Source organism: Vigna angularis, chromosome 4 (genome assembly GCF_016808095.1).
Source record: "Vigna angularis cultivar LongXiaoDou No.4 chromosome 4, ASM1680809v1, whole genome shotgun sequence".
Taxonomy (NCBI): domain Eukaryota; kingdom Viridiplantae; phylum Streptophyta; class Magnoliopsida; order Fabales; family Fabaceae; genus Vigna; species Vigna angularis.
In genome coordinates, this window is record NC_068973.1 from 27,189,339 (window position 1) to 27,199,939 (window position 10,601).

The 10,601-nt window shown below is 33.6% G+C and overlaps 1 protein-coding gene across 2 annotated transcripts; it reads right to left on the bottom strand.

Annotated features, from left to right (window-relative positions):
- Nucleotides 1-515: 515 nt before the first annotated feature.
- Nucleotides 516-2,229, bottom strand: LOC108330579 (dof zinc finger protein 1). 2 transcript variants are annotated; one of them, XM_017565068.2, is made up of 2 exons: nt 2,066-2,229; nt 516-1,530 (listed from the first exon to the last, which is right to left on the bottom strand). In XM_017565068.2, exons 1-2 carry the CDS (start codon nt 2,087-2,089, stop codon nt 718-720), a joined length of 837 nt encoding a protein of 278 aa, XP_017420557.1. In that variant the 5' UTR covers nt 2,090-2,229; the 3' UTR covers nt 516-717. The 2 variants fall into 2 exon arrangements, with proteins under 2 accessions (XP_017420557.1, XP_017420558.1); XM_017565069.2 differs by lacking the exon at nt 2,066-2,229 and adding an exon at nt 1,602-2,058.
- Between the last annotated feature and the right edge of the window lie 8,372 nt (nt 2,230-10,601).

Below are 10,601 nucleotides of genomic sequence, written 5' to 3' on the forward strand. Positions count from 1 at the left end.
GAGAGGAAAAGAGAGAGTTAGACCACTTTTGCTGTAAAGGATTTGACAGCCATCATTCCAACTCACTTTATGTTTCAGGACTATATATAAATCATCCAAAATCCCAGTTTAAGATTTACAAATACAAACGCTAAAAACTAGTTATTTTGTGCTAAGTTGTTGCTAAATGCCCTTATTAACCAAAATCAGTGATGGTTAAATACGAGCATTAAATCTGAAGGTTGTGCATGACCGACCAAACTCTCTTGGTACCTGACAATTGTATTGATGGGAATCCTTTTCCTTGCTGTGGTAGCAGAAAACCGTGCGCGAAGATCCTGGTAAAAACCCCCAAGAATAAGCGTTATTCTCACGGGAAAGCCAAAAATGAAAAATGTGTAATTTGATAATGATGTAGGTTATCAACTGAATACTCCTGATGCTTAACCTAAATAAAAATGCAAGGTAGCTTCAAAATACAGCCACATTCTTTGGGACCAAAGCCAACAATACCAAAGTGGGACTACCAGGGAAAGGAAAAGAAGACCAAAAATTGAAATGGATTAAAAAGAAGCGAAACAGCAGCCATGTACCCTATTTTGTTAGTGGTTCTGATCACTCCAAACACAACCACACTCCCTCCATTAAGAAAAGAAAAGAAAAGAAAAAAAAATAAAATAAAAGGCTAAAACAGCAACCCTTGTTCTCTTTTTTTTCTTCTTCTTCTTCTCTAAATATCTACCACGATCCTCCACCTAACATGCCATTCCAATACCCAGATGAATCCCCTTGACTTCTATTCTGCTGATCGAACTCATTTGTGGTTGGAACCTGCTGCTTTAAATCCTCCACAGGAAACAAGATCCTTGCACCAGTAGGACCCTCTTGAATTCCCTGAAGACCCCCGTAACCATTTTCAAAGCCCTCCAGACTGAAGTTAAGGCCAGGTGGTGGCTTGAAGTCAGGCAAAGGAAACCCAGTTGAATTATACATTGGCATGAAGGAGTTTAAACCCCTTGAGGAAGCAATCCCAGTCTTGAGAAGCTCCATGGCAGACAACTGAGACGGTGTTGATGAGGAAGTGGCGTTTTGAAGACTGCCCTTGTCTAATTCCGTGGTGTAAGGAACCTCGATGAACTTAGACACAGTGTTATAGTCCTCGGCTGGAGGATATGCTAAGTTAAGGTCTTGGCCTTGGTGGATCTTAGGGTCCTGAGAAGCCGATTGAGGGAAATTTGGTGGTGTGAGATCAGGAAGCTTCTTTGTTGGTGCCGATGCTGGTGATGGAGCTGATGGAGTTGATCTCTTGTTCTTTCTAGAGCCACCACCCACAGGAACGTTTCTGAGAGAACCACCCTCAGTCCAATACCTTCTACATGTCTTGCAAAAGTACCTTGGCTGGGAGAGGCTATAGTTATTGTAGTAGCAGAATTTGGTGTTGGTGGAATTGCACCTTGGGCAGTTCAAAGCTTGATCCTTCTGAGGCCTCGCCCTTCTCTCCAACATAGGAGGAGGCTTTGAACCTTCCATAGGTTTAACCACTCCAATACCCTGAAAAAATATCCAAATTTCAAAACAATAAAATCAAAAGGAGAGCAAAAGCCCATAACTGAATTCAAAACCTTTGAGGAGAAAAAAAGGAGAGTCTAGGAAGGAAACAAACAAGACAGGTATACAAAGAAGGTGTTTTTATTGCAACACTTTGAGGGATTACAACAGCAGTGGTATGATACAAACAAATATGTTAACTTTATCTTGGGTCCTTTATCCTTTATCAGATGGTGGAAAGGAAAAAAAAAATGGGAAAAAGAAAGGTGCAGTACTTTGAATAGCAGATAAAAATAAATGAGGGAAAGATCTTAAAAAGACAGCAAGAAAAATTGAATTTAGTGGAGGGTTGAGCTGAACATCAGAAAAAAGTTGGGGATAAAGTGAAACTTAACTTCCCCCCTCAGAACTAACAATATAATCAAAATAATTTCCCAAACCCAAAACTTAATAATCTAAATTATGGTTGAAAATCAAAACCCCAGCAGAGATTTTCATGATTATATGGAAAGAAAACAGAAAAAGTAGTTCTGTGTACCTGTGCCCACTGAGCTGTGTCCATGGATTTAAGAAGAGAATGGGAAAAAGGAAAAGCTAGGAGTCCTCAGAGAAAGAAAAGAACACCACTTTTCTAGAGAGTGTTAAAAGCGTGTAAAGCTTTCAGAATTGGGATGTAGTGGTGGTTCCATCCATGTGTTGGCCAACTAGCTAGCTATATTAGTATTACACATGAAAGGGTAGCATTGTCTTTCGAAACCCTTTCCCTTCACAACTTTTATTTTTTTATCACTTCTTTCTCTCCCATTTCATTTTTCTCTATTTTTTCTTATCTCTTGCTTCCTTTGTTACTACACCACTCACTGTATTTTTTTCTGTGTCCTTCTTTTCTATACCCATTTTAGACTCCACGACGAAGCTTCTGAAAAATATATTTTTTCTTAAATTTAATCACTCTATGTCATAAATGATGACACGTACCAGAAATTTGTGTACATGGCATGTAAGCTTACGGAGAAAGTATGTTACATAAGTCAACAATATTCTTCAGCGATGTCCTTTTGTAAAAGCACACAAGAATTGATAACTTCATAAATTCTTTTATGACCTGATTCTTCAACCTATTCCTTTCTCATCATGCAAAAACAAATCAAATCCACACGTTAAAAAAAATCAATTCCAATCTTTATAATCATATACAAATGTTAGGAGCCCTGCAAAATTTAAAAAATTTAGAATTTAGATATTAGTTATATTTAATATCTTAAATAATACTCCGAATTCATGCGTCTACTGATATTTAATTAAACGAATAAGTTTTATTAAGACTTATGAGTTAGAGAGGATTTTAATAGTGGTTGCTTCTGGCAATGAAGATGACTGCCACAAACAATGTGATATAATAGTTAGTGAGTATAAAAAATGAATAATATTTTTTGAATGCGTATATGACATAGATGGTGGAAAAGTAACTAGTAGTTAACGTGAGCCTGCCCAAAGTATCTCCACAAATGCTATATGAAGTGCCTTATTATATCATTATGGCCAACAAAATTGTTATGTGCCTAATACCACAAAAACAGATTTCAATCGTTAAAATTAAATTTGAGGTACGAGTTGTAAAAGTTGGGTATAAACTCCAACTCCTACTGGTAGCGTAAGTTTTTTTTTTAAAAAAAAACACATTTTAATTATTGAAATTGATATAACATTAGGAAAAAAAAGTTTTTCTATAATAAGTCATTACCATATCATAAAGTATTGTTTGATACACCAATAAATTATCTTTATTTTGGAAACACTAATAATATTTCACATACATCTATTTACAAGTCAAAGTAATGCTTTAAATAAGACTAAGTATAAATTTTTATTGAATTGTAAAAAATTATGAGTGTTTGACGTAATAGTAAGTACTCAACTCAATCATAATCACACTAGGATGATTTGTCTATTCATTACATTTTTTTTGTTATTATATAAATTAAGTTATTTTTTATGAACAAAGTGTAAATTTGACTCTTGGTTTATGAACCCATTTAACTTATCATTAAATAAGTTTTTTTTAGGGACTCATCAAATAAAGAGGTAAAAGAAAAGTTTCAGTCTTCAAACCCTTTCTCAAATGGATTAGGGTTAGGACTAAGGTGCATTTAATTTTACTGTAAGACTTTAATTAATTTTAAATACAACAAATTTAGTCTAAGTTAAAAGTTGAAACAAATCATCTCTTCCTCAAGGTCAAGATGGGCAAGGTGAGACCAAAGGTCCAAAAGGGTCATCTAGGACCATAGGTTAAAGTTTATCCAAAGTTAAAGCTCCACGATCAATACATTGAACTATTCACTAGTAAAAAAAGAGCATTTAACCTCGCACAATAGGCTTCGGGTTAGGTAAAACCGATGCATATACGCTTATTACCTCGGTCCATAGCAGAACCGAAATATATAGCTCTTATTACCTCGGTTAAAGGGCTAACCGAATCATATAGTCTGTCAAAATCACCTTTTTCCCTGTCACCACGAGTCCTATGACACCGGTTGCTCCAGAACCGGTGTGGAAATGCTTTTATGCTTCCGGTGAAAGAGAACCGAGGCCTATAAGGTGATTTCAGAGTTTATTTTTATTTTTTTATACCCGCATAGGCTTCGGGTGGAAGAGAACCGAGGCCTATATTCAAAATTTTTCATTTCTCCTCTTCAATGCGCGTTCTCTTTCTTCTGCCCTCCATTTTCTTCTACTTCATTCGTCGCTCCCTTTCATCTTCGTCTCCCTCACCATTGTCGCTGCCTCCATTGCTCTTTGGTGCTTCGCTTGATGAGTCCACGCTACTGCCTCCATTCCACTAGCCTGCCTGCTGCACCGTCCCTGAACCATCGTCGTTGCACTGCCCTCCACGCTCCACACCAACTGCATGTGTGGTCAAGACAGTGTTTCGCTGCCATCCAACCACTGCCTCACCGTCGCGCCTCCCCGCTGCTGCTCCCTCACCGCCACGGCCTCCCCGTTGCTGCCTTGCTGTCGCCTGGTCAAGACCGTGTTGCCGTCGTTCGTCGTGGTCCAGATCCGCTCCAGATCCACTCCAGATCTACCTCCGCCGCTGCTGGCTCCGTCGCTCTCGATCCACCGGTTCAGATCGCCATCGCCAAGCTGCTCTAGATCGGCGAGCCCTCCGTCGTTGCTGCCTCCGCCATTCTTCCCCTCTATATCTTCATCTTCATCCACCGCTCCAGATCCACCGCGAGCCGCCACCCTTGACCGACAATCCATCCACTGCGCCAGATCCACCGTCGTCCATCTACTCTTGTTCGTCTGCCTCTTCATATTTTGTAGATTTTGGCATTGTTCTTGACGCTAGCCCAGTGAAGAAATTTTGTAGATTTTGGCATATGTTAGGTCTGTTTTGATCTTGGATTGGGATTGAGATTTTTCGGTTGTTTGAAAAATAATGACTTCACCACTAAAACAATTTCTGGTTGCTGAGGTTGCTGAGAACTGAATAATTTCTGGTTGCTGAGAACTGAACAATTTCTGGTTGCTGTGAACTGAACAATTTCTGGATGTTGAGGACTGAAACAATTTCTGGATGCTGGTTGCGTAACGGGTTGCATCTGAAAAAAAAAACAAAAAAAAAACGATACTGCCTCGGTTATTTAAGAACTAAGGCATATTCATATCTGATTTTATCTCAGTCAATGACTGAGGCATAAAATCTGGCTTTTTTACCTCGTCCACATATACCTCAGTTGCAGAACCGATGCCAATAATAAAAAGTAACCAGTGCCTTTTGTTCTTATTGTACTAGTGATTCCCAATTAGAGACATCTTGCAAAATACTAAAACATAACTAAAAAACAATATAAGGTATATCAAGGTGAGAGGATCACTTCTCTCAATTGTCCCTACTTCGTTTGGTTACTAAAATACTATCAAACTGAATTAAAGGATTTTAAGAAAAATATAGAAACTTACACCATTTTAAAATATGATCGGTTCAAAATGCTCCTTAACTTTTCAATTCCAACTATTTTTGAAAAACTTGGCAAAGAAGGACAATTATAGAATAAATGTAACGTAGGGCAACGGGGGTTTACAAATTTCTTTGAGTCTTCTCTAATTTCATTAGTTTAGAGATCAATATTGTTTATGATATAATAATTGTCACTTACCTAAGTAATTGTTAAGTATGCAAGTACTTAGATATATCAATCTTAGTTATTAAGAGGAAGTAAAAGAAGTTAGTTATATATGTATTGCTATTTTCCTATAATATTTATGCACACGTGGCGACTTATAGGTAACTCAAAATTAGTTTTTCATGTCGCAAAAATATTTGTATGTAAATTTTGTGTGTTTTTTTATAGAATATTAAAAACAATAGTTTTTAAATAAATAAGAGTTCAAAGAACATTCTTCAATAATATAAATCAAATAATAAAAAATAAAGAAACAAGCCTTTCACATAAAAATATTTAAAAGAGACGTAAGTTAACATAACTAGTTTGGTTTTTAAAATAAGAGTAACCTAAATTGAAATAGTCAACCTAAGAATTTATATTTAAAATGGATTTCTAAATATGTATTTGAAATAGATAAATGTGACTCTTTTTAGTTGGAAAAGAAAGTAATGCCTGATGTAGAAATCAAATTTGAGTTTAGAAGAGTATGCTTGCTCAATGTTAAAGGACCTTTAAGGGTTATAACCACTTATTAAGTTTACATCTAATAAGGTACTTATGATCCTATTCACCCTTACTCACTTACTTTTGTCATATTTTCATAAAGTACATCATATCACATTTACAAGAAAACTCTTGGATTCAACTAGAAAAAAAAAACCCTTAATGATAACTAAGAAACATCTTGATAGAGAATTATCTCTTGATCCTATGGAAGAAGAACTTGAGGAAGAACCATTGTAATTCAAAGGACCTATGATAAGATCAAGGAGCAAACACTTAGAAAAACAAATATCCTTAAGGCTCGTGATGGTCCATGAAAATTGGAATTCAAAGGACATGAAGATTATGACTTGAAGCACAATTATAGAATAGTTTAAGCAATTAAAAGTATTTGTAATTTTTAAACAATTAGTTTCTGCTTTTAAATATTCAAATTATTTTTGGACTCAATGTCTTTAGGCTTTCTTTTAGGATTTCTTAAGTGGCTTAAAAATTTATATAGGGGCACCAAATACATATGTAAGCACATTGGATGATCATTATACAAAAAATAGTTTTTCATTGAGAACGAATTATCTTTGTTCTTGGATTATAACTTTGATTTTTATCAAAGATGGATTTCTTTGTGATGAATTTTCCTTAACTTATCAGTCTCTTAGATTGTGACATCTCCAACACTAGTTCTTACCTAAGATGAAAATCTTTGTTGTGAATATTCATTGACTTATCAATATGTTAGATTGTGACGTCTCTATCTCTGTCTTATTTTGTGTTCTTTTTTTATTTATTTTTTGTTTATGCCTCCTGAAGATTCAAATTCAGAACAATCGTACTCTTTCCTAGATAGGATTAAGCTTTCTTTGAGGGTTTCTTAGGTTGATTAAAAATTTGTGGGTACATATAGGGAAACCAAATACATATGTAGATACATTGGATAACCATTATATGAAAATTGGTTTTTCATTGAGAGAGGGTTCTCTTGGTTATTAGATTAGAACTCTGATTGTTATCAAAGATGAATTTCTTTAAGGTGAATCTTCCTTGACTTGTCAATCTGTTAGATTATGACACCTCCAACTCTAGTTCTTATCAAAGATGGCAATCTTTGTGGTGAATCTTCATTAACTTATCAAACTGCTAGATGGTGGCTTTGTCATCTCTGCCTTAGTTTGCGTTCTTCTCTAATTTATCTTTTGTTTGTGCCTTTTGAGGATTCAGATTTAGATTAATTCGTACTCTTTCTTGGATAGGATCATATCATTTGGCACCATAGCGTATCATATGGTATCTGGATTGTATCACATCTTCTACGCATTCACCAAAGTTCCATAATATCACTAATGTAAAAAAAAACGCTTACAAAATCACCTAATAGGCTTCGGTTTCAATAAAAACGAAGTCTTTCAAAATGCGGTGGCCTTTTTGAAACTTTTGCACAACTACAAGCTTTGGTTCTTTAAATAGTTGAAGCCTATAGTTTAACAAATAATTTCAAAAATGTCATTGGTGACATTTTTTAAAATATTGACACAACAATAGGCTTCCGTTCTTTAAATAACTCATACCTATTCATTTGTTAGGGTTAAACTTTCAGAAATTTTACATCCCCACCAAAGTTTTTCCATTGATCATTGTACAGTTACCTATTACGAAACATTCTTTGTAAATTTTATTTACATCGCTCCTCCACTATAAGAGTCACATTCATACACTATCCTCCTTTCCTTTCCCTTCTTGTTCAACAAACATGAATCGTCACTACTCACTTTCCTTCCCTTCCTCGTCGCCAACTGTGTCATTGTGTTGCCACTACGAGTCTCTTTTTCCTTCCATTACAAAAGTGACGAGAGGTTTATTCTTTTTTATTGCGATTTCTTTTCTGTTTCGTAATTCTTCCTTCCTGATACAAGTATTTTTTTTGTTCAAGTTCTTTACAATAGACACATTTCCTCACTTGGTGCTTTAGACGTTTATAAGACTTACGGTTAGCTATGAACTATTATTAGGTAAGTCATGGTGAATTTGTATAACAGTTTAATAGAATAGTTTATTTGATTGGGTTTTATTTTACTTTATATATGTACGTTGCACAACTTTCATTCAAAGTAAATTGACAAAGAATTGTATTCAATTTGTGTTATGTATTTGGTATTACTTATGATTCTTCTTAAGATGGTTAAATTATGGGAAGAAATTGAAACAATAATTAAAAAAAGGAATAGGTTTTGGTTCAAGAAAGAACTGAAGCATAAAGTAAAGAATACCAAAGTCGAAGCCCTACCATTTTTACGTTGCATGAATTTGTTGCTTCATGTTTTATTTGACATCGCACAATAGTGTTGAGATGGCACCGAGTGACGACGACACTAAGTGTTCAAAAATGGGTATTTAATCATGTTCTCTGTGAGGGTTTTAGGTCATTCCTCCCTTTACACGAATACAATCAACTAGGGTGTTTGGAAAATACTTTTGGAGGTTGTTTGGAGTGTTGGGAATCTTTCCCTTTCATCCTTGGGTTTCCTTTTCCATCCATGGTTGTTTTCCCCTATTGGGGTTGAACAGGAAGATGTGTGGAAAATTGGATATGAAGACGTGAATGGGTAGCGCAATTAAAGTGTAGAACAACTAGCAAGAACCTCGAAAGAGGGCATCTTCTCTTTGGCTTCCATTTCTTCCTTATCTCTTCATTTTGTATTCCCTAGATTCTCCACCATGGAGAGCTAAACCTATTGTAGAGATTAGATGTGATAAATTGAATCTTATGTATTTTGTGAGATTAATACATATGTTTTTCCATTTCAATGTTAGTATTTGATTTTTATGCTTAATGGTTATTGTGGTTTGATCACCTATGGTTTGATTGGTGGTTCTTGAGATGTTGAAAAATGTCTTCTAAATCTAGAATTGAAATTAAATACCTAATGGAGTTTGTATCTAGGGAAAGAATATGATTCATTACTAATCTTAAGACTCTTGAATTGAATGCATGATTTCACTTGATGATCCAATGGATTGGAGTTTGATGAGTCATCGTAGGTTTAAAGTCGCAAGGAATATGATTTGAGTACACTTGTGAGTTGATTTTGACTTGAAATTGAAATTAGGATAATGAAATGATGAAATCTAATCTTGACAATTGTAAATATTTTATATTAATTTCTTGTTGCATATCAAATGTTTGATAAAAGTACAAAAAGAATTTCTATTGTGTTTTTGTGTTTAATTGAGTTGTGAATTGTAAAAGTTATCAAGTGTTGCAGAAATCCCTTAAAAGATAACGATATTTATCACTTACTACGTCGTCACTGATGCATTTATCGTTTTGTGCCAATAATACTCAGGTTGCAACTTTTTCTAGTTAAGAAAGTAACAATCCAAGTACCACTATTTGATTGTGACTTGATCATCATGACTTCTGTCATGAGATAATTGATGAATCTTGCACCAACTTAATTATTATTTGGTCACATTACGGTGATATGAAATATTTAAAGTTAATTTATCCATAATTTTAAATATATGGTCTAAACTATCCATACTTTTAAATATATAATCTAAACTATCCATAAATTTTAAAATATGGTTTAAAATATTCACATTTTATAAATTATTAACTATCTATATTTTTTAATATGTTGCTTAAAACAAATAGGTAACTTGTTTTTATATACATTATGAGTTAAAAGACAAGCAAAATTCAGTATATAACTAATAATAAAAATCATATGGATATATAAAATGATGTAATGACATTTAGTATTATTACATTCAAACTATTATTCATTTTACTTTATATAACTCACAATTATGCATTGCTCTTTTAGCAAAATATTGTATAAACTATTTTGTGATACTAAAGTATTCTAATCTCAAACCATCTTATAGAATAAACCTAAAGATTTATTAGTATTACATTCAAAAATGTATTATGACTTCTCATATTCTTTATTAAATGCTATTAATAATAAATATCCACATAGTTGAGAGGATCTAACAACAATAATATTATTGTTGATTAACACTTTAAACTTCAATAAATAACATAATATATATATATATATATAAAAGGTACTTAATGTTAAACTAAATTAATTACTCAAAATAGGTCAATCATTAAATACATTTGACAAAAAAGAAATATAAAAACAAGTTCGACATAGACTTATTATTTCCGTGAAAGTAGTCACAAAAGGTTCATTAAAAAACTCAATAAAAAAAATTATAAAAAGTACACAACTTTTGTATGTTATTAAGAGAACAAATAATATCATATATTATTGCTATTATTAGTAGTAGTAATAAGGATAAGAAAAAAAATATAAAAAAACCACACATTATTATTTTTTTTAATAAAAAGAAATGAAAGAAAAAAATACAAATACAAATACAACTTCT

Excerpts from the sequence above, each read along its gene's own strand:
- LOC108330579 (XM_017565068.2), bottom strand. The coding sequence starts at position 2,089 with ATGGACACAGCTCAGTGGGCACAG. Across the intron at positions 1,531-2,065 it reads ACACAGCTCAGTGGGCACAG|GGTATTGGAGTGGTTAAACC; the intron begins GTACACAGAACT and ends ATATTTTTTCAG.